Source organism: Elephas maximus, chromosome 7, assembly GCF_024166365.1.
Source record: "Elephas maximus indicus isolate mEleMax1 chromosome 7, mEleMax1 primary haplotype, whole genome shotgun sequence".
NCBI lineage: Eukaryota > Metazoa > Chordata > Mammalia > Proboscidea > Elephantidae > Elephas > Elephas maximus.
This window is the reverse complement of record NC_064825.1, coordinates 119,839,204-119,863,029: the sequence shown is the minus strand read 5'-3', so window position 1 is coordinate 119,863,029 and position 23,826 is coordinate 119,839,204. Positions and strand designations below refer to the sequence as shown.

Below are 23,826 nucleotides of genomic sequence, written 5' to 3'. Positions count from 1 at the left end.
AAAGAAGTATTTTATTTTGTGAATTAAAAAGATCGTGTCAGTGGTCGGCCTAAAAAAAAAAAATACCAAGTGATTATCAATAAATTAGGATTAAAATTAGTCTTGTGTTTATAGTGCTCTCCTATCCTAGCAGCTCTCTACCTCTGAATTCCTGGCTTAAAAGGAGCCTTTTTGTGTTCCTTTATATAGAAGATAGGTAAAGGAGCTGGTCAATGCATTGGCCACTCTCAGTGTTTCAGCATGATAAGGCAATTAACTTTAAAAAAAAAAAAAAAAGTAAACAGACACACATGTTTCCGTGTTGGGCTCAATCTGGAAATTCTAACGAACATAGACCTCTAACAATTAATGAGCCAAGAAGTAACTGTATGGTCTGGCTAATTCTTGGCACTTCCATGATGATAATTATAATACTTTACAGATATCTTTATTGCAGCACTTGTCACTTTGGGGGGAACTGTTTGAAGAGCTGGCCATCTCTACCTTCATTAAAGAGTCAAGAATTATGATATTCATTTTGTAATACAAGGGCCTGGTATATAATTGAAGTATTTGTAAAGTCATCTAGAAAGGGAACTAGTGCTGAATATATTTGTATGCCAGGCCTTGTGTTAGTATGAATCTTGTATCTTTTAGTTCTTCCAACATCTTAATTTAATCTTTACCACACTCTGAAATAGGTAAACAGATATAATAAAGGTACGTGATATTTCACAGAGAATGCAACTGAGATTCAAGGAGTGAATCTAATATTCCTAAGGCTATATCTCATCTAAATTGTTATTCAGTGAGTGACACTCACACAAGTAGAAAAAGTATATCCTTGTATTATACTTGGCCAAATGATCACTTTACACTCTTCTTCTAAATGGTTGTATTATATCTGTAATCTGATACGTTATTTCCTCCAACTCTTTATCTTAGGATTCAATCCTGTCCATTTTATTTCTACCAATTACTGTTGCATGTTGCTTGGCCCCTAATAAAGATTTGGATCTTGTGAAGAATCTTGCTTATAAATCACACCTGTCTACATGTAGTTTCCTGCTTTTACCACTGTGCTTATCAGCTCATGCCTTTATCCATGGAGTTTCCTCTGCCTGGTGTAACAATATTAATAGCAGTAGCAGTAATAATAGCTTACACTATTGAGTACTTGCTGTTGAGTATTGCTACTGAGTATTGATCCCATTTGAAAGATGAGGAAACACAGAAAGGTTAAGCATCTTACCCCATTATTTTGAGATGGGAAATAATAATAGTACCCCCCTTTTCCTCACAGAGGTGCTAAATGTATTTATGAGCTAATATATGTGAACAACTTAGATCAGTTTCCCAGCATCTAGTAAGTACTTTATAAAATATTTGTTATTATATTAACTAATCATCATTATTGTTACTTCTTCGCTGTCCAAGCCACAGCTCAGAAGGTATCATTTCCAGAATGTCTTCCTGTGCCCCTAAACTGGTCTAAAAATGCCTGCTTTCTGCTCAAAGCACCCTGGGCATACCTCTCCTGAGGCAATGCATTATGATTAACATACCTGTTTGTATACAGGTTTTTCCCACTAGGCTGCCCTTAAAAACAAGGGTCATATCATAGCCTGCCTTGAATGTGAAGGATTGTTGATCAAGGAGAAGTGAAAGATTCAAGATTCAAGGACCAGAAGTAGCTTTTGTATTGAGATGGACTCTCATTCTATAATCATGACAGCCACAATAAGCCATGAGCTGGAGGTAAGCACAACAGAACCTGCCGTGACATGGCTGGGGGCATGTGGCATGGTTGGGGATCCGGAGCCTCTAAAAAACCAGGTACCAGTGAGTTAACTCTGATTCATGCCAACCCCTTCGTGTGTCAGAGTAGATTTTCTATGGCTGATTTTTCAGCAATAGATCTCCAGGCCTTTATTCTGAGGTGCCTCTGGTGGACTCGAACTTCCAACCTTTCAGTTAGCAACCGAGCATATTAACAGTTTGCACCACCTAGGGACTTCTCTCTCGTGCCGGTCTCTGGGGGAGTATAACAGTAACTCTTCTGCCTCCCTCTACTCTTCCTCCTCAGAAATAAAGCACAGGTAAAGTTGGGAGAGGAAAACGTCAGCCTCTGAGAAAAATAAAGATTTAGTGGGGAGAGACTCTGGCCACACTTCAGTTCTCAAGGTAATGCTCAAACAGCATTATCTTGTGTTATCTCATCTAGCCGTAGGTACTTCATATGCTGATTCACCGATGGCGTTGATGGAGAACTTATCAGAAGTGACTGAATTCATTTTTGTGGGCCTAACAGATGCCATAGAGCTGCAGGTCCCTTTGTTTTTAATCTTCACACTCTTTTGCTTCATCACTCTGGTTGGGAACCTGGGGATGATGGTGTTCATTCTGTTAGACTCTCGTCTCCACACCCCCATGTACTTTTTCCTCAGTAACCTCTCCCTGGTGGACTGTGTTTATGCCTCGGCAGTCACTCCCAAGGTGATAGTGGGGTTCCTCACAGGAGATAAGATCATCTCCTACAATGCATGTGCTGCCCAGATGTTCTTCTTTGTAGCCTTTGCTATTACTGAAAGTTTCCTCCTGACCTCAATGGCCTTTGACCGCTACGCAGCAGTGTGTAAACCCCTACGTTACACCACCACCATGACAAGTACTGTGTGTGCTCTACTGGTCACTGGCTCCTACGTCTGTGGACTCCTGCAATCCTCCATCCATGTGGCCTTCACATTCCACCTCTCCTTCTGTCATTCCAATGTGGTTAATCACTTCTTCTGTGACATCCCCCCACTGCTGGCTCTCTCTTGTTCTGATACCTACACAAATGAGATTGTACTCTTCACCTTGGCAGCTTGCAATGTCTTTTTTACTCTCTTGGTTATCTTGAACTCTTACCTGTTCATTTTTATTGCTATCCTGAGAATGCACTCAGCTGAGGGAAGAAAGAAGGCCTTTTCCACCTGTGCTTCCCACCTTACCACTGTTACCATCCTCTATGGGACAATCATCTTCATGTACTTACAGCCAAGTTCCAGTCATTCCATGGACACAGACAAAATGGCATCTGTGTTCTACACCATGATCATCCCCATGCTGAACCCTCTGGTTTACAGCCTGAGGAACAAGGAAGTCAAGAGCGCATTCAAAAAGGTTGTTGAAAAAGTAAAGTCTTCATTGGGTTGAGCCTCTTAATGAGAAGTAGCATGCCAACCATGTAAAGCTTCTATTGGACCTCTACCCTGCTACCATTGAGACAATTCTAACTCATGGCAATGCCGTGTGTGTCAGCGTAGAACTGTACTCCATAGGGTTTTCAGGGGCTGTAAGCTTAATTATTTTCTTGAATATCTCTGAGAAATTACTTCCCACATGAGGTCTGTTCTATTCATATTTGGTAATACGACTAGGTTGGAGAAAATTTGAAGTCTTTTTCCAGAAATAGGATTCTACTTCTACCTTAACATCAAAATTATTATCCTAAGTGCTATAGGATTCCACACTGTGTTACTCTATTGGTCTAAAGTGATTTGGAGGTAAACGTTATAAGTGTATGACTCCGGAATTACATTTGCAATTCAGAATTCAAAAGAACTCCGTGATTCTTGTGCAGAGCATAGAGCTGTGGCTCTTAGATATTAGTGCTCAAAAAAATCACTGTGAGATAATATTTAAATGCACATTCCTAGGAACTAATTCCAGATCACCTGATTTAGTGTATCTGTGATGGAGCCCAGAAATCTGTAGAATTATCCCTAATTGTCAACATCTACCTGGATCCTGAACTTATACAGCAATAATTCCAATGGTGAGTTTGGGTGATGAGGGATGCCATGTAATCTAAATCTATTTAGTTCCTGAATTTCAGATAACAAAGTTCAGAATGCAAGGGTTTCGTCCATCCAAAAATGTATCCACATCTGTTCCTTATCTGAGTGGTGCAAACAGTTAAATGTTCAGCTGCTTACCTGGCTCATGGCGACCCCCTGTGTTGCAGAGTAGAATTGCCCTCCATAGCATTTTCACGACTGTGACCTTTTGGAAGCAGGTCATCAGGCCTTTCTTCCAAGATGCCTCTGGGTAATTTTGAATTACCAGCCTTTTAGTTAATAGCCTAGAGCTTAACCATTTATGCCACCCACAGACTTCATTTATTACCTAGTGGCTACTAAATTATTTGCATATGCTGTCTTATTCCATTCCCACACTAACTATGAGATGGGCAACCACATAGGGAGGAGGAAAAAGAGGTTCAGATGTGAAATTCCATAGGTAGAAGCTGACAGACCCAGAATTTGAGCCCAATTCTTTGGGACTCCAAAACACATCCTTTCCAGTTTAGTTCAGCTAACAATTGCTGAATGTCCACAATGCACTGCAGTGGGCGTAAACAATATTAAGATTAAAAAAATCCACTTTTTCAAGGACCACTAGACTTCTCAATATAACACAATTATGTTTGTAATTAAAGCATTAGAAGGGCTGCAAGGAACATGACAGAATCTGAATGTTATTGACCTTGTATTTTCCTTGAGCTTTCTAAATCTCCTTCATTGTTGATAATGCGAAGCTGTCCCAAATCCTTACCCTTTCATCACAGCTCTAAGTAGGAGCATATTAAACAATTCTAACTTTTGAGGCTGTCACAGGAATATAGGAGGGCCTGGAGCCCTCCTGTTCTGTCCATGTGTTTCCATTACTTACAATGAAGCATTCGTTATTTGGGAAGGCTTGTTATCCTTGTTTTCTAGAAGCTTTCTGCTACATAATGGGAATCTTCACTTGAATAAAGAAGCCAAGCTGGAAAATTTGCATGCTCCAGTGAACATCCACTTTTAGGAATAAACCTTAAAATCTGATGTGCTCACCATCATCAAATCCCAAATGTCCCATTGCTTCACTGAGAAGAAACAGGAAGGGGATATTAAAAGATGTATATGTGCCCTGACAGCCTCCCTGCCCTGGCCTTTCCAGTCGTGATGGGTGGGTGTGAGGTGTTAGTCACATGGAGTTGAGCAGCACACACAGCAGGAAAATTTAGTCAGGGATTTAATCAGCTCTAATTTTTTTTTTTTTTTTTAACACCAAAAAGAATTTTTTTTTAACACCCTGTGTTGGACAGCAACAGAATAATGTAACAACTTAAACACATCCTGTTAAATGCACTTCTGCCACTTCTTGGTAAAAATGATCAATGAATTTTACAACTAGAAGTTTCTCTCTGGATTATTTATTAGGAATGCAAGCATCAGGAAAGGCAAAAATAGCTCAAGCCTTTGAAACCCTATGGGACAGTTCTACTCTGTCCTGTAGAGTCATTATGAGTAGGAATTGACTCGACAGCAGCAGGTTTAGTACTATGACTACTACGACTATGTGGAGCCCTGGTGGTGCACACGGTTAAGTGCTCAGCTGCTAATCAAAAGGTTGGAAATTCAAATGCACCTAGCAGCTCTGTGGGTGAAAGACCTGGTGATCTTATTCCGTAAAGATTATAGCCAAGAAAACCCTATGAGAAGTTTTACTCTGTCATATGAGTTGAAAGAACTCAATGGCACCTAACAACAACAACAAATACTACTACTACCTGCTTCTCTTGAGCAGAATCAATTCCAACTCACAGCAAACCCAAGTGTGTCAGAGTAGAACTGTGCTCCCTATGGGTTTTCATAGCTGTAATCTTTCAGAAGCAGATCTCTAGGGATTTCTTTCTGAGCTACCTCTAGGTGAGTTTGAACCTCCAGTCTTTTAGTTAGTAGTCAAACACTTAACCATGTGTGCTACCCGTGGGCCCATTGTTTTTTTTTTTTTTAATTAACTTTTATTAAGCTTCAAGTGAACATTTACAATTCCAATCAGTCTGTCACATGTAAGTTTACATACGTCTTACTCCCTTCTCCCACTTGCTCTCCCCCTATTGAGTCAACCCTTTCAGTCTCTCGTTTCATGCCAATTTTGCCATCTTCCCTCTCTCTCTATCTTCCCATCCCCCCTCCAGTCAAGAGTTGCCAACACACTCTCCAGTGTCCACCTGATTTAATTAGCTCACTCTTCATCAGCATCTCTCCCCGCCCCACCAGTCCCTTTCATGTCTGATGAGTTGTCTTCGGGGATGGTTCCTGTCCTGTGCCAACAGAAGGTCTGGGAAGCATTGCCGCCAGGATTCCTCTAGTCGCAGTCAGACCATTAAGTATGGTCTTTTTATGAGAATTTGGGGTCTGCATCCCACTGATCTCCTGCTCCCTCAGGAGTTGTCTGTTGTGCTCCCTGACAGGGCGGTCATCGATTGTGGCCGGGCACCAACTAGTTCTTCTGGTCTCAGGATGATGTAGGTCTCTGGTTCATGTGACCCTTTCTGTCTCTTGGGTTCTTAGTTGTCATGTGACCTTGGTGTTCTTCATTCTTCTTTGCTCCAGGTGGGTTGAGACCAATTGATGTATCTTAGATGGCCGCTTGTTGGCATTTAGGACCCCAGGCGCCACAATTCAAAGTGGGATGCAGAATGTTTTCATAATAGAATTATTTTGCCCATTGACTTAGAAGTCCCCTCAAACCATGTTCCCCAGACCCCCACCCCTGCTCCGCTGACCTTTGAAGCATTCATTTTATGCCAGAAACCTCTTTGCTTTTAGTCCAGTCCAATTGGGCTGACCTTCCTTGTATTGAGTGTTGTCTTTCCCTTCACCCAAAGCAGTTCTTATCTACTGATTGATCAATAAAAAGCCCTCTCCCTCCCTCCCTCCCTCCCTCCCCCCTTCGTAACCACAAAAGTATGTGTTCTTCTCAGTTTATACTATTTCTCAAGATCTTATAATAGTGGTCTTATACAATATTTGTCCTTTTGCCTCTGACTCATTTCGCTCAGCATAATGCCTTCCGGGTTCCTCCATGTTATGAAATGTTTCAGAGATTCGTCACTGTTCTTTATCAATGCGTAGTATTCCATTGTGTGAATATACCACAATTTATTTACCCATTCATCCGTTGACGGACACCTTGGTTGCTTCCAGCTTTTTGCTATTGTAAACAGAGCTGCAATAAACATGGGTGTGCATATATCTGTTTCTGTGAAGGCTCTTGTATCTCTAGGGTATATTCCGAGGAGTGGGATTTCTGGGTTGTATGGTAGTTCTATTTCTAACTGTTTAAGATAACGCCAGATAGATTTCCAAAGTGGTTGTACCATTTTACATTCCCACCAGCAGTGTATGAGAGTTCCAATCTCTCCGCAGCCTCTCCAACATTTATTATTTTGTGTTTTTTGGATTAATGCCAGCCTAGTTGGTGTGAGATGGAATCTCATCATAGTTTTAATTTGCATTTCTCTAATGGCTAATGATCGGGAGCATTTTCTCATGTATCTGTTGGCTGCCTGAATATCTTCTTTAGTGAAATGTGTGTTCATATCCTTTGCCCACTTTTTGATTGGGTTGTTTGTCTTTTTGTGGTTGAGTTTTGACAGAATCATGTAGATTTTAGAGATCAGGTGCTGGTCTGAGATGTCATAGCTGAAAATTCTTTCCCAGTCTGTAGGTGGTCTGTTTACTCTTTTGGTGAAGTCTTTAGATGAGCATAGGTGTTTGATTTTTAGGAGCTCCCAGTTATCTGGTTTCTCCTCATCATTTTTGGTAATGTTTTGTATTCTGTTTATGCCCTGTATTAGGGCTCCTAGGGTTGTCCCTATTTTTTCTTCCATGATCTTTATCGTTTTAGTCTTTATGTTTAGGTCTTTGATCCACTTGGAGTTAGTTTTTGTGCATGGTGTGAGGTATGGGTTCTGTTTCATTTTTTTGCAAATGGATATCCGGTTATGCCAGCACCATTTGTTAAAAAGACTATCTTTTCCCCAATTAACTGACACTGGTCCTTTGTCAAATATCAGCTGCTAATACATGGATGGATTTATATCTGGATTCTCAATTCTGTTCCATTGGTCTATGTGCCCGTTGTTGTACCAGTACCAGGCTGTTTTGACTACTGTAGCTGTATAATAGGTTCTGAAATCAGGTAGAGTGAGGCCTCCCACTTTCTTCTTCTTTTTCAGTAATGCTTTGCTTATCCGGGGCTTCTTTCCCTTCCATATGAAATTGGTGATTTGTTTCTCTATCCCCTTAAAATATGACATTGGAATTTGGATCGGAAGTGCGTTATATGTATAGATGGCCTTTGGTAGAATAGACATTTTTACTATGTTAAGTCTTCCTATCCATGAGCAGGGTATGTTTTTCCACTTAAGTATGTCCTTTTGAATTTCTTGTAGTAGAGCTTTGTAGTTTTCTTTGTATAGTTCTTTTACATCCTTGGTAAGATTTATTCCTAAGTATCTTATCTTCTTGGGTGCTACTGTGAATGGTATTGATTTGGTTATTTCCTCTTCGGTGTTCTTTTTGTTGATGTAGAGGAATCCAAGTGATTTTTGTATGTTTATTTTATAACCTGAGACTCTGCCAAACTCTTCTATTAGTTTCAGTAGTTTTCTGGAGGATTCCTTAGGGTTTTCCGTGTATACGATCATGTCATCTGCAAATAGTGATAGCTTTACTTCCTCCTTGCCAATCCGGATACCCTTTATTTCTTTGTCTAGCCTAATTGCCCTGGCTAGGACTTCCAGCACGATGTTGAATAAGAGCGGTGATAAAGGGCATCCTTGTCTGGTTCCCGTTCTCAAGGGAAATGCTTTCAGGTTCTCTCCATTTAGAGTGATGTTGGCTGTTGGCTTTGCATACCCTTTATTATGTTGAGGAATTTTCCTTCAATTCCTATTTTGGTAAGAGTTTTTATCATAAATGGGTGTTGGACTTTGTCAAATGCCTTTTCTGCATCAATTGATAAGATCATGTGGTTTTTGTCTTTTGTTTTATTTATGTGATGGATTACATTAATGGTTTTTCTGATATTAAACCAGCCTTGCATACCTGGTATAAATCCCACTTGATCAGGGTGAATTATTTTTTTGATGTGTTGTTGGATTCTATTGGCTAGAATTTTGTTGAGGATTTTTGCACCTATGTTCATGAGGGATATAGGTCTAAAATTTTCTTTTTTTGTAATGTCTTTACCTGGTTTTGGTATCAGGGAGATGGTAGCTTCATAGAATGTGTTGGGTAGTATTCCGTCTTTTTCTATGCTTTGAAATACCTTCAGTAGTAGTGGTGTTAAGTCTTCACTGAAAGTTTGGTAGAACTCTGCAATGAAGCTGTCCGGGCCAGGACTTATTTTTGTTGGAAGTTTTTTGATTACCGTTTCAATCTCTTTTTTTGTTATGGGTCTATTTAGTTGTTCTACTTCTGAATGTTTTAGTTTAGGTAGGTAGTGTTTTTCCAAGAATTTATCCATTTCTTCTAGGTTTTCAAATTTGTTAGAGTACAATTTTTCGTAGTAATCTGAAATGATTCTTTTCATTTCATTCGGCTCTGTTGTGACGCGGTCCTTCTCGTTTCTTATTCGGGTTATTTGTTTCCTTTCCTGTATTTCTTTAGTCAGTCTGGCCAATGGTTTATCAATTTTGTTAATTTTTTCAAAGAACCAGCTTTTGGCTTTGTTAATTCTTTCAATTGTTTTTCTGTTCTCTAATTCATTTCGTTCAGCTCTAATTTTTATTATTTGTTTTCTTCTGGTGCCTGATGGGTTCTTTTGTTGCTCACTTTCTATTTGTTCAAGTTGTCGGGACAGTTCTCTGATTTTGGCTCTTTCTTCTTTTTGTATGTGTGCATTTATCGATATAAATTGGCCTCTGAGCACTGCTTTTTCTGTGTCCCAGAGGTTTTGATAGGAAGTATTTTCATTCTCGTTGCTTTCTATGAATTTCCTTATTCCCTCCTTGATGTCTTCTATAACCCAGTCTTTTTTCAGCAGGGTATTGTTCATTTTCCAAGTATTTGATTTTTTTTCCCTAGTTTTTCTGTTATTGATTTCTAGTTTTATTGCCTTGTGGTCTGAGAAGATGCTTTGTAATATTTCGATGTTTTGGACTCGGCAAAGATTTATTTTATGACCTAATATGTGGTCTATTCTAGAGAATGTTCCATGTGCGCTAGAAAAAAAAGTATATTTTGCAGCAGTTGGGTGGAGAGTTCTGTATAAGTCAATGAGGTCAAGTTGGTTGATTGTTGTAAGTAGGTCTTCCGTGTCTCTATTGAGCTTCTTACTGGATGTCCTGTCCTTCTCCTAAAGTGGTGTGTTGAAGTCTCCTACTATAAATGTGGAGGTGTCTATCTCACTTTTCAGTTCTGTTAAAATTTGATTTATGTATCTTGCAGCCCTGTCATTGGGTGTATAAATATTTAATATGGTTATGTCTTCCTGATCAATTGTCCCTTTTATCATTATGTAGTGTCCTTCTTTATCCTTTGTGGTGGATTTAAGTCTAAAGTCTATTTTGTCAGAAATTAATATTGCTACTCCTCTTCTTTTTTGCTTATTGTTTGCTTGATATATTTTTTTCCATCCTTTGAGTTTTAGTTTGTTTGTGTCTCTAAGTCTAAAGTGTGTCTCTTGTAGGCAGCATATAGATGGATCGTGTTTCTTTATCCAGTCCGTTACTCTCTGTCTCTTTATTGGTGCATTTAGTCCATTTACATTCAGCGTAATTATAGATAAATAAGTTTTTAGTGCTGTCATTTTGATGCCTTTTCATGTGTGTTGTTGGCCATTTCATTTTTCCACATACTTTTTTGTGCTGAGACATTTTTCTTAGTAGATTGTGAGATCCTCATTTTCATAATGTTTAACTTTATGTTAGTTGTGTCGTTACGTTTTTCTTGGTTTTTATCTTGAGTTATGGAGTTGATATTCCTTTTTGTGGTTACCTTATTATTTACCCCTATTTTTCTAAGTAAAACCCTAACTTGTATCGTTCTATATCGCCTTGTATCACTCTCCATCTGGCAGTTCAATGCCTCCTATATTTAGTCCCTCTTTTTTATTATTGTGATCTTTTACCTATTGATTTCCATGATTCCCTGTTATGTGTATTATTTTATTTTATTTATTTATTTTTTAGAATTAATCTTAATTTGTTTGTTTTTGTGCTTTCCCTATTTGAGTTGATATCAAGACTTTCTGTTTTGTGACCTTGTATTGTGCTGGTACCTGATATTATTGGTCATCTGACTGAACAATCTCTTTTAGCATTTCTTGCAGCCTTGGTTTGGTTTTTGCAAATTTTCTAAACTTGTGTTTATCTGTAAATATCTTAATTTCTCCTTCATATTTCAGAGAGAGTTTTGCTGGATATATGATCCTTGATTGGCAGTTTTTCTCGTTCAGTGCTCTGTATACGTCGTCCCATTCCCTTCTTGCCTGCATGGTTTCTGCTGAGTAGTCTGAACTTATTCTTATTGATTCTCCCTTGAAGGAAACCTTTCTTTTCTCCCTGACTGCTTTTCAAATTTTCTGTTTATCTTTGGTTTTGGTGAGTTTAATGATAATATGTCTTGGTGTTTTTCTTTTTGGACCAATCTTAAATGGGGTTCAATGAGCATCTTGGATAGATATCCTTTCGTCTTTCATGATGTCAGGGAAGTTTTGTGTCAGGAGTTCTTCAACTATTTTCTCTGTGTTTTCTGTCCCCCCTCCCTGTTCTGGGACTCCAATCACTCGCAAGTTATCCTTCTTGATAGAGTCCCACATGATTCTTAGGGTTTCATCATTTTTTTTAATTCTTTTATCTGATTTTTTTTCAGCTATGTTGGTGTTGATTCCCTGGTCCTCCAGATGTCCCAGTCTGCATTCTAATTGTTCGAGTCTGCTCCTCTGACCTCCTATTGCATTGTCTAATTCTGTAATTTTATTGTTAATCTTTTGGATTTCTGCATGCTGTCTCTCTATGGATTCTTGCAACTTATTAATTTTTCCACTATGTTCTTGAATAATCTTTCTGAGTTCTTCAACAGTTTTATCAGTGTGTTCCTTGGCTTTTTCTGCAGTTAGCCTAATTTCATTTGAGATGTCTTGAAGCATTCTGTAAATTAGTTTTTTATATTCTGCATCTGATAATTCCAGGATTGTATCTTCATTTGGGAAAGATTTTGATTCTTTTGTTTGGGGGGTTGGAGAAGCTGTCATGGTCTGCTTCTTTATGTGGTTTGATATGGACTGCTGTCTCCGAGCCATCACTGGGAAACTAGTTTTTCCAGAAAATCCGCTAAAAAAAAAATGCCGTCAGATCCCTATCAGAGTTCTCCCTCTGGCTCAGGCTATTCAGATGTTAATGGAGCCGCCTGGGGAGGGTGGGGGAGGGATCAGTGAGCTAGGATTGTAGCACCTCAGAATATAGCCAGAGTTGTTTGTCTTACTTGGAATGACTCTTATATCTGAGATTTCCACAGGGTGCGTCGCCTATGTGTACCGGCTGTGTGGAGATTGCCCCCCGGGGGGTCTGGCCCGCTGGCCTCACGGTCAGATCCTCTGCTGTCAGCCCCACCCCCAAGGTTAGGGCTCCCCTACTGGGACGGTGCACTCCCGTCTCCAAAATCAGTCGCTGCCTCCCGGGGACTCCCCGTCCCGCCAGCCGCGTTGCGCACCGCTCCCGCGAACCGGGTGGGCTCCCCCCCCCGGGGTCAGCTCAGGAGAGCGGAGCAGCTCCCCGGGCCTGAGCCTCGACTGCGCGTCCCGGCTGGAACGCTGCTGTCCCCGCTCCAAGACCAGCCACTGCCTCCCGGGGACTTCTCCCACCGGCTGCGCTGCCACGCCGCCCGCGCCAACCGGCTGGGCTCCCTCCCGGGATGAGTTCGGGGGCTAGGGCTGGGCCCCTTGTCTGTGCCGTCTGCCCCTCTGGGCTCTGCCCCAAATCGGGCTCCGAAGGTCACCTGACTGGTACGCTGGCTCCTGGCTCTGAAAACAATCGCAGTCTCCCCATATTTGTTCGTTCTCCGTCTCTAAATCTGTGTTTGTTGTTCAGAGTTCGTAGATTGTTATGTATGTGATCGATTCACTTGTTTTTCCGAGTCTTTGTTGCAAGAGGGATCCGCGGTAGCGTCCACCTAGTCCGCCATCTTGGCCCCTCCTCTGTTTTTTTTTTTTATAGGAGATATTAAATGCTTATTGAATAAAAAATGAATGAGGAAATGAGTGACTAAATGATTAGATGAGTGAGCAAATAATGAATGAATGTGTGAGAGGAAGGGGAACTGAAATGAGTGGATATGTCAGCACCAAGCTGGAGTTCTAATGCTTGATCACAAGATTGAAGAGCTGTTCATTCTATGTGCCCAGAGCAACCTTCCTTCCTCCCACAGCTCGTGGAGATAGGCACCATGTATCTTTTCACCAATTAAACCTCATGCTTAAATCTCAGGATGAAGCCCAGCTGCCATCCAGCAGACTTTTTGGAGATATTTCTGGCCCATTGCAATTTCAGGAAATAAAAACAATCAGTTTGAGTCTGATCAAGAGAATACAGAATATGGTGTCTTAAATTCTTACGGAACATCTCTATTCATAAAGGTCTATTTCGATTGGCCTGAGGATTAGAAATGTAAGCAGAGGGGATGGGAACTGGCAACCACTGAGAGCACTCACTGTGTGCCAGGCATAGTGCTAGATATTCCCTATCTAGATGACTCAAAAAAAAAAAATTGGTGCCAAGTCAATTCTGACTCATAACGACCCTATAGGACAGAGTAGAACTGCCCCATAGGGTTTCCAAGGAGTCCTGATGGATTCAAACTGCCTACTTTTCGGTTAGCAGCCATAGCATGTCTTAGCTCTTAAACACTGCACCACCAGGGCTCCATCTAAATGATAAAAAAAAATGATAGTGGGCGCTTTTCTTCTCATGGGGGCTTCACATATTGAAGTGTCATTCCTTGCAAAGTCAGATCGCAAGAACAAGGCCGCTTTTTTCTAATCATTTTTCATTAGAATAACAAACATCCAGAAAAGAGATCTTTACAACTATAAAGAAAACTTTACAGTGAACATGCTTAAAATACTTCTAAGTTGTGGAAATCATACAATCAGCATGAAGAATTCATGCTGAAAAAATATATTTAAGTTGTACAAGTGTAATGATAAGAGCAAATGCCCCAATAGGAAAAAACATGGGTTTGAATTCTACTAATTTCTCTGTGCCTCAGCTTCCTCTTCTGCAAAATGGGCACACTGACAGTACCTGCTTCATAGGGTTACAGTGAAGTTTAATGAGATACCACAGTTTAGACACTTAGTATAGTGCCTGGTGTACTTTTAAGAAATCAGTAAAGGTTACATATTTTTATTATTCTGTTTGCAAAAGTAATGAAGACAGAGGAACCATCCTTCTGGTCTTCTTCCACTTCAGGGCCTCCTTTTTTCCTCCCCTCATGCAAGTGCTTGAGCTTTTTAAACTGGAAAAGTGCTTTTGTTCTCCCTGCACCTGAGAGGCACCTTTATGGGTCCAAGGACCTTTCTGGAAAACCACAACACGGACAGAATTTCTCTGCCTTTGTTTAGCCCAGTCAGCCAAAACATGTTTAACATTGTAACGTAACCAGAGCCATAGACAGAATCGTTTCATTCGATTGATGTGTACAGGAAATACGTTGAATATGGAGGACTTTTATGTAGGACTGCTACTTCTCATCAGTAGAACTAAAGTATAAATGGAAAAAAAAAAACTTCAAATAATACTGATATTGGTAATCTTATGTGACACCTGTCTCTGAAACACATATTAAAAAAAAAAAAAAAACACAGCATATAATCTCTTCTTGTCTCAAGGTTCTCTGTGAGCTGTTGTTGTTCGGTGCCATAGAGTCGATTCTGACTCATAGCAACCCTATATACAACACAATGAAATACCACCGAGGCCTGTGCCATCCTCACAATTGCTGTTATGCTTGAGCACATTGTTGCAGCCACTGTGTCAATCCATCTTGTTCAGGATCTTCCTCTCTTTTGCTAGGTAATAAAATTATGCCTCTGTAATGCTTTTAATGCTCTAGAACACTGACTAGACCATGGACTGCCAAAAGAACAAATAAATCTCTCTTGGAAGAAGTACAAGAAGAATTCTCCTTAGAAGCAAGGATGACAAAACTATGTCACACATGCTTTGGACATGTTATCAGGAGGGATCCGTCCCTGGAAAAGGATATCATGCTTGGTAGAGGGTCAGCGAAAAAGAGGAAGACCCTCAACAAGATGGATTGACACAGTGGCTGCAACAATGGGCTCAAGCATAACGATTGTGAGGATGGTGTAGGACCAAGCATTGTTTCATTCTGTTGTGCATAGGGTCGCCACTGTGAGTCAGAACAGACTGGATGGCACCTAACAACGACAACAACATAATGTTCTAATGGGAGAGAGACATTTGTGCTTTGCAGTAGCATATGTGTATTTTATCAGTAGCTTATCCAAGACTTCCTCCTTGAGAAAGGAGGCAGAGGGTAAAAAGGAGAGAAAGGGCAATGCAGAGAAGATATTGAGCACATGTGTACATGACAGAATATTCCACTCATATCATGAGAGGAATTGCTTTTTTCCAATGTGTGGAAATCTCTTCTACGGAGTTTTCTGATGAATCCATCACGTAGAGTGTATGCCCACTTTTGATTCAGTCATGAGTGTGGGTGTCAGCATCACACAGGCAAATACTTTTGAAAAAATGCCTTGTTATTCAAGGATTAGAATACTAGGGATTAGAACATTTAGAAGTTAATCTACTGGGTGTATTTCAATATTTTCTTTAAGGACTGAAATAAATTCCTTTAGAAAGATTCCCATTGGAGAAGAAAGTAATGAGAAAAGTCTCCCTCCAGTACTATAAACACAGAGAAATTATATATATTGTATTTAGAAATATATACTTGTGCTCAAAATATATATATACAAATATCTGTGGTCCAGAAAGTGCAGGAAGCCACAGTAGTGAGTGAGAGATGACCCTGTGATCTGTTGAGCTCTGGGACTAGAATAATCTGTGAAGCCCTTGATATCGATATCCCTAGGGAAACAAGAGCAAATATAACCAGTGAGTACCAGAGATACGCTCCTTGCAAAAAACAGGAAATCAGGATGTGCCTCCTGCCCATAAGTGGAGACTGAAAGAAATCTATGGACATCTGTTTGGCTTCTCTCCAGAACCATCTGCTTGCCTAAGGAAAGGAAAGAACTGGAGTCACCCATTTGATGAAGAACAGAGCCAAGACATCCACTTCTGAAATATGTGAATCACTAATGTAAGATACATGAACCCCAGGCATTATGGCCATTAAGATTGCAAAACTACCAGACAGAGAGGGCCTACACAAGTAAGAGAAAACAAAATACCCTGACACGAGATGAGCTCTCAAATAAAAAGGAGAATCTTAAATATAGGAGAATCAAATCCATGAAATACAGCCAAGAAACTCAATAAGTCAAGCTCAAGAAAAGATAAATATTGTATGCAAAAAGAAAATTAATAATACAGCAATATGAAAACTTTATAGCAAATATGCTAAAATGCTCATAAGTTAGTGGAGGGTGTACATTCATAAAACAAGAATAAGGAACAAGTGAAGCAAAAATAAGTGGTTATTCAAGAAAGTTACTACAGCTAATTAGTGAATTCAACAAACAGACAGAATTCAAGGTCAACACAAAAAAATCATTCAGGTTTCTATATATCAGCAATGAGCGTTCTGACAAGGAAATTAAGGAAACAACTCCATTTACTATTGTCATCAAGACATGGCTACTCCATGTGTGCAGAGTAGGGTTTTCAAGGCTGTGACCTTTCAGAAACAGGTCTCTAGGCCTGCCTTCTGAGCCTCTGGGTGAGTTCAAATCACCAACCCCTCAGCTAGTAGTGGAGTATTTAACTGTTTGCACCACACAGGGATATATATATATGTGTGTGTATATACATATATATATATATATAATATATTTAAAGTTTTTAATGAGTCAAATGTATTTGCCTCTTGTTTGTTAACATGTATATCTAGATTGAACTGGTGACAATGCTACTCCCAGAGTATTTGCTGTGTTTAGTTTTAATAACACTTATAGTAGAAATACCTCTTAGATGTGTATTGAAAGCAATTTAAGAAGAGATGTTAAGACAGCATCAGCAAATTTAGAATATTTATTTTAAAAACCTTTATCCAAAATTAAAGAAGCGATGCGGCATCTTCAAAATTAACCTTCACTCTTTCATCAGTAGTCATTTCTAATCATTTGTTCTCTAAAATGTCAAATCTAAATTACCTTTGTATGAAAGAAATGGATTCCCAGTTCATGAATTTCCAATGCATCGCTTTTTTATGAAAAATAAAATTCAAAATATTCTTTATGGACAATTTTATAAGGTAACAGCTTTACGAAGAGAGTAATAGCAAGCTCATCAATGACTAGACTGATAAATGCTGTTTAAATATGGAGTATATGAAGGAGTCCTGGTGGCACAGTGGTTAAAGTGCTCAGATGCTAACCAAAAGGTTGGCAGTGTGAACCCAACAGCCTGTCTGCCAGAGAAAGATGTGGCAGTCTGGTTCCATAAGGATTTACAGCCTTGGAAACCCTACAAGGTAGTTCTACTCTGTCCTATAGGGTCACTATGAGTTGAAATTGACTTCATGGCCATAGGCTTGATTTTGTGTGTGTGTGTGTGTGTGTGTGTGTGTGTGTGTGTGTGTGTGTCATAACCACAATCTTTAGAAACTCTCATCTGCCAAGCTTTTAACTTTTGTTTTTGCCCTTTGATCTTATCATTCATGAAAAACATGTTGTATTCATTCTTTGCATGGAAATATTAAGAAAATTAAAAATATCAAAGATATTACACAGCTAAACAAGATTGGCTGTCTAATTCACATCTTTTAAAAATCAGGATCAAACTGGTTCCTTCTGCTGCAGAAACACTAAGAGTTTGTTCAACAATTCTAACAATATCTATAGAACTTTTCCTTCAGTAACTAGTATAATCAAGTAGGCAATAGTGATCATTTAATATCAATTTCCATATTGTTGTTGTGTACTGTTGAGTCGTTTCGAATTTATAGTGACCTGTAGGACACAGTGGACAGATTATAATCCTTATGGAGGCAGACTGCCACATCTTTCTCCCAGAGGAGCTGGCAGGTATGAACTGCCAACCTTTTGGTTAGCAGCCAAGCGTTTAACCATCGGGCTCCTTCAATTTCCATATTATCACGTTATAAACAGAAAAATCTCACATTTAAAACACTACCCTTATCCAATTTCCAATTTTTACTATTACCAAGCACACTGTTTAGTTCATCTGACTTTTTTTTTTTTTTTGAGCAAGAATTTCTTAATGACTGGAGGAGTGCATTAATTTGCATAATGGTGAAAATGCCGTAGGTAACTACTCCAATATTGTTTCCTGTCTTTGTAGAGTCTCTTTCAAAACATATGTCTTCACAATTTAGTTGGCAATGTAGTTTTTCATGTTTTTATATAACCTGAGCTACCTCTGTTTCTTGGCAATGGAGCTGAAAAGTGTATCTTTCATAGCACCATCATGTTTAAATTGTCCATATACGTACTGAAAGAATTTCCATATTACCAACATCTGGACATTTGGCAAGTTGCAATGAAAAATTCCTTGCCAACGTTTTTTTTATGAATTGGTCTTTCATATTATTAGACAGTTCCTGAACACATAAAAGTATGCTGTTATTGGAAAAAGATCTATCTTCCTTGATCTACTATTTTGGTCACAGGTACACCATTTCCAGACAAATATCTCAGATGCAGTCTTTAGCTAATATCTCAACAATTGCACAGTTTTTTTTTTTTTTAGTCCTGACAACGTGCAATCCTCCCTTTTGTAAGAATCCCATAAAGCACTAATATTTATGAGTAAGGTATTGATGAATAAGGTATTTATGAGTAAGATATTGAACATCTGTTTCTGTCAGGCTCTTTTTTTTTGTTTGTTTGTTTTTTGCTTGAAACAACAGAAATTTATTCTTTCACAGTTCTGGAGGCTAGAAGTCTGCAACCAAGGTGTTGGCAGAGCCATAGTACCTCTAAAGTTTCTAGGGGAGGATCTTTCCTTGTCTCTTCCTACCTTCTAGTGGTTATCAGCAATTCTTGGTTGTTCTTGGCTTGTAGATGTATCACTCTAATCTCTGCCTCCATTATCACATGGTGTTCTGCTTTTGTGTCTGTGTGTCCAATTTTTTTTTCTGCCAGTTTTTTAATTTGATATTTTTTCTTTCAAAGAATTCTTTGAAATTATTTCTTTATGATTTGTATATTGCTGATGTTTCAATGGCTCTCTTACTTTCTTAGCCAGGCCTTCTCTGCAAATAACACACTATGGTTTTTACTACCTCACCATCAGTCATGTCAATAAAATTGAACTCCATGTATGAGGAATCATATTTCTGGAGAAAACCAGTAGAAACTCTTTTAATCTTCATTTCTTTGGAATTGTTTTTATTGTTATCGTTATTTACTACAAATGCTGCATTCCTAAAAGTTGTATCCTTTATTTGACACACAAAAAAAAAATCTAGTGATTTATGTTTTCCATAGGTAAATTAGACTTAAATAATAAATTTAGGTTTTATGCTATAACATTTAGCATTCCAGTGTTTACTTTGTAGTCTATAATCCATCTCAAATTAATATTTTTGTAAGCTGTAAGGTAGCAAGTCAAGGTTTAGTTTTTTCCATATGGATATTCAGTTGTTTCAGTAGCATTTGGGATAAAACCTGCTTTTTCTCATGGTATTGTTTTGGAAGCTTTCTTAAGAATTAATTAACTACATAAGAGTCACTCTATTCTGTCCCACTGATTTATATATTTATTTATACTTCAATACCTAGCCATCTTGGTTACTGTAGCTTTATGGTAAGTCTTGAAATCGAGTAATATAAATCTTCCGACAATGTTGTTTTTCAAGACTCTTTAGGTAGTATAAATCCTTTGAATTTTCACATAAATTTTAGGATTATTTGTTTTTAAAAAACACAAACAAGCAAAAAACCTGATGTGGTTTTATTGAGATTACATTGATTCTATAGATCAATTTGAGATGAATTAAAATTTTAACAATATTGGATCTTCCAATCCATGAACATGGGATATATCTACTAGGAGGAGGCAAAGCTGTTCTAGATATAACACAGAAAGGCCTAACAACAAAAGAAAAAAAAAAATCAATAAATTATACATCATCAAATGACACCATTGAGAAAATGAATAATCAATAATGGCAAAAAATATTAGCAATACATGTGTTTGAAAAAGAACTTGTACCCAGAATATATAAAAAATAAATAATTAAAAATAGTAAAAAGATAAACAAACCAATAAAAATGGGCAAAACCTTGCCCAGACATTTCATAAAGGAAGATACAGAAATGTCCAATATTCACATAAGAAAGCTTTCAACATGATTAGTCATCATTATAACTACAATAAGAAGCAACCACATGGCCCTAAAACACCTATAATTTACGAGTGACAATACCAAGTGCTGGTGAGAATGTGGAGCAAATGGACCACTCAGATATTGCTGATGGGAGTGACAATGGTACAACCACTCTAGAAAACTGTTTGGTAGTTCTTATAAAGTTAAAAAACATTTCTGTTCTATGTCCCAGAAATCCTGAAGATTGGTCCATGTGTCTGTTGCTGTACCAGTACCAGGCTGTTTTGACTACTGTGGCAGTATAATAGGTTCTGAAACCAGGTAAAGTAAGGCCTCCCACTTTGTTCTTCTTTTTCAGTAATGCCTTATTTATCCGGGGCCTCTTTCTCTTCCATATGAAGTTGGTGATTTGTTTCTCCATCTCATTAAAGAATGTCTTTGGCATTTGGATCGGAATTGCATTAAATGTATAGATCGCTTTTGGTAGAATAGACATTTTTATAATGTTAAGTCTTCCTATCCACGAGCAAGGTATGTTCTTCCACTTATGTAAGTCTCTTTTGGTTTCTTGCAGAAGTGTACTGTAGTTTTCTTTGTATAAGTCTTTTACATCTCTGGTAAGATTTATTCCTAAGTATTGTATCTTCTTGGAGGTTACTGTAAATGGCATTGATTAGGTGATTTCCTCTTTTCGATGTTCTTTTTGTTGGTGTAGAGGGATCCAAACAATTTTTGTATGTTTATCTTGTATCCCGATACTCTGCTGAGCTCTTCTATTAGTTTCAGTAGTTTTCTGGAGGATTCCTTAGGGTTTTCTGTGTATAAGATCATGTCATCTGCAAATAGAGATACTTTTACTTCTTCCTCGCCAATCTGGATACCCTTTATTTCCTTAGCTTAATTACTCTGGCTAGGACTTCCAGCAAAATGTTGAATAAGAGTGATGATAAAAGGCATCCTTGTCTGGTTCCCGATATCAGTTCAAATGTTTTCAGGCTCTCTCCTCTTCGGGTGGTGCTGGCTATTGGCTTTGTATAAATGCCTATATTATGTTGAGGAATTTTCCTTCTATTCCTATTTTGTTGAGAGTTTTTATCATGAATGAGTGTTGAACTTTGTCAGATGCCTTTTCTGCATCAATTGACAAAATCATGTGATTCTTGTCTTTTATTTTATTTATGTGGTGGAATACATTAATTGTTTTTCTAATATTGAACCAACCCTGCATACCTGGTATGAACCCCACTTGGTTATGGTGAATTATTTTTTTGATATGTTGTTGAATTCTATTGGCTAGAATTTTGCTGAGGATTTTTGCATCTACATTTATGAGGGATATAGGTCTATAATTTTCTTTTCTTGTGGTGTCTTTACCTGGTTTTGGTATCAGGGACATGGTGCTTCATAGAATGAGTTTGGTAGTATTCCATCCTTTTCTATGCTCTGCAATACTTTTAGTAGTAGTGGTGTTAACTCTTCTCTGAAAGTTTGGTAGAACTCTGCAGTGAAGCTGTATGGACCAGGGCTTTTTTTTGTTGGGAGTTTTTTGATTACCTTTTCAATCTCTTCTTTTGTTGGGAGTCTATTTAGTTGTTCTACCTCTGTTTGTGTTACTTTAGGTAGGTAGTGTGTTTCTAGGAATTCATCCATTTCTTCTAGGTTTTCAAATTTGTTTGAGTATAGTTTTTCATAGTAATCTGATATGATTCTTTTAATTTCAGTTGGGTCTGTTGTAATATCGCCCATCTCATTTCTTATTCGGGTTATTTGCTTCCTCTCCTGTTTTTCTTTTGTCAGTTTGGCCAGGGCTTTATCAATTTTGTTGATTTTTTCAAAAAACCAGCTTTTGGTCTTGTCAATTATTTGAATTGTTTTTCTGTTTCTATTTCATTTAGTTCAGCTCTAATTTTTATTATTTGTTTTCGTCTCATGCCTGTAGGTTTCTTTTGTTGTTCTTCTATTTGTTCAAGTTGTAGGGATAATTCTTTGATTTTGGCCCTTTTTTCTTTTTGGATGTGTGCATTTATTCATATAAATTGGACTCTGAGCACCGCTTTTGCATGTCCCAAAGGTTCTGATAGGAAGTGTTTTCATTCTCATTGGATTCTCTGAATTTCTTTATTCCATCCTTAATGTCTTCTATAACCCAGTCTTTTTTGAGCAGGGTATCGTTCAGGTTCCAAGTGTTCGATTTCTTTTCCCTGCTTTTCCTGTTACTGATTTCCACTTTTATGGCCTAGGGTCAGAGAAGGTGCTTTGTAATATTTCCATGTTTTGGATTCTGCTAAGGCTTGCTTTATGACCTAATATGTGCTCTATTCTAGAGAATGTTCCATGTGCACTAGAAAAGAAAGTATACTTGGTTGCTGTTGGGTGGAGTGTTCTGAATATGTCTACAAGGTCAAGTTGGTTGATTGTGGCATTTAGATCTTCCGTGTCTTTATTGAGCTTCTTTCTGGATGTCCTGTCCTTCACGGAAAGTGGTGTGTTGAAATCTCCTACTATTATTGTGGAGCTGTCTATCTCACTTTTCAATGCTGATAGAGTTTGTTTTATGTATCTTGCAGCCCTGTCATTGGGTGAATAAATATTTAATATGGTTATATCTTCTTGGTGTATTGTCCCTTTAATAGTTATATAGTGTCCTTCCTTATCCTTTCTGATGGATTTAACTTTAAAGTCTATTTTGGCAGAAATTAATATTGCCACTCCTGCTCTTTTCTGATTGTTGTTTGCTTGATATATTTTTTTCCATCCTTTGAGTTTTAGTTTGTTTGTGTCTCTAAGCCTAAGGTGTGTCTCTTATAGCTAGCATATAGACGGATCTTGTTTTTTAATCCATTCTGCCACTCTCTGTCTCTTTATTGGTGCATTTAGTCCATTTACATTCAGGGTAATTATGGACAGGTATGAGTTTAGTGCTATCATTTTGATGTCTTTTTTTGTGTGTTGACAGTTTCTTTTTCCCACTTGATTTTATGTGCTGAGTAGATTTGCTTTATATATTTTCCTTTCCTCATGTTTGTTGTTGTTGATTTTGTTTCTGCTGAGTCTGTATTTTTCCCTTGTCTTTTATTTCGATGAGTAGGATAGTTTGTCTCCTTTGTGGTTAGCTTATTATTTACCCCTGTTTTTCTAAATTTATAACTAACTTTTGTTTCTTTGTATCGCCATATCTTCCTCTCCATATAGAAGGTGTATGATTACATTTCTTAGTCTCTCTTTATTATTTTAATGTTGTCTTCTTTTATATAATAACATCACCCTTACCCTGTGTTGGGCTTTTTTTTTTTTTTTTTTTCGTAATCTTGCTTTGTTTTTTTGGATTTTCCTGTCTGGGTTGACTTCTGGTTGCTCTGCCCAGTGTTCTAGTCTTGGGTCAATACCTAATATTATTGATTTTCTAACCAAAGAACTTGCTTTAATATTTCTTGTAGTTTTGGTTTGGTTTTTATGAATTCCCTCAACTTGTGTTTATCTGGAAATGTCTTAATTTCACGTTCATATTTAAGAGACAGTT

General features: G+C 38.2%; 1 protein-coding gene across 1 annotated transcript; it reads left to right on the top strand.

Moving 5' to 3' along the window:
• Positions 1–2,232: 2,232 nt before the first annotated feature.
• Positions 2,233–3,177, top strand: LOC126080833 (olfactory receptor 5B12-like). The gene has a single exon (XM_049892019.1). The coding sequence runs from the start codon at positions 2,233–2,235 to the stop codon at positions 3,175–3,177; it is 945 nt and encodes a 314-aa protein (XP_049747976.1).
• The last annotated feature ends 20,649 nt before the right edge of the window (positions 3,178–23,826 follow it).

What these genes read in the sequence shown, in the direction of transcription:
- LOC126080833 (XM_049892019.1), top strand. Translation starts at nt 2,233, where the DNA reads ATGGCGTTGATGGAGAACTTATCAGAAGTGACTGAATTCATTTTTGTG.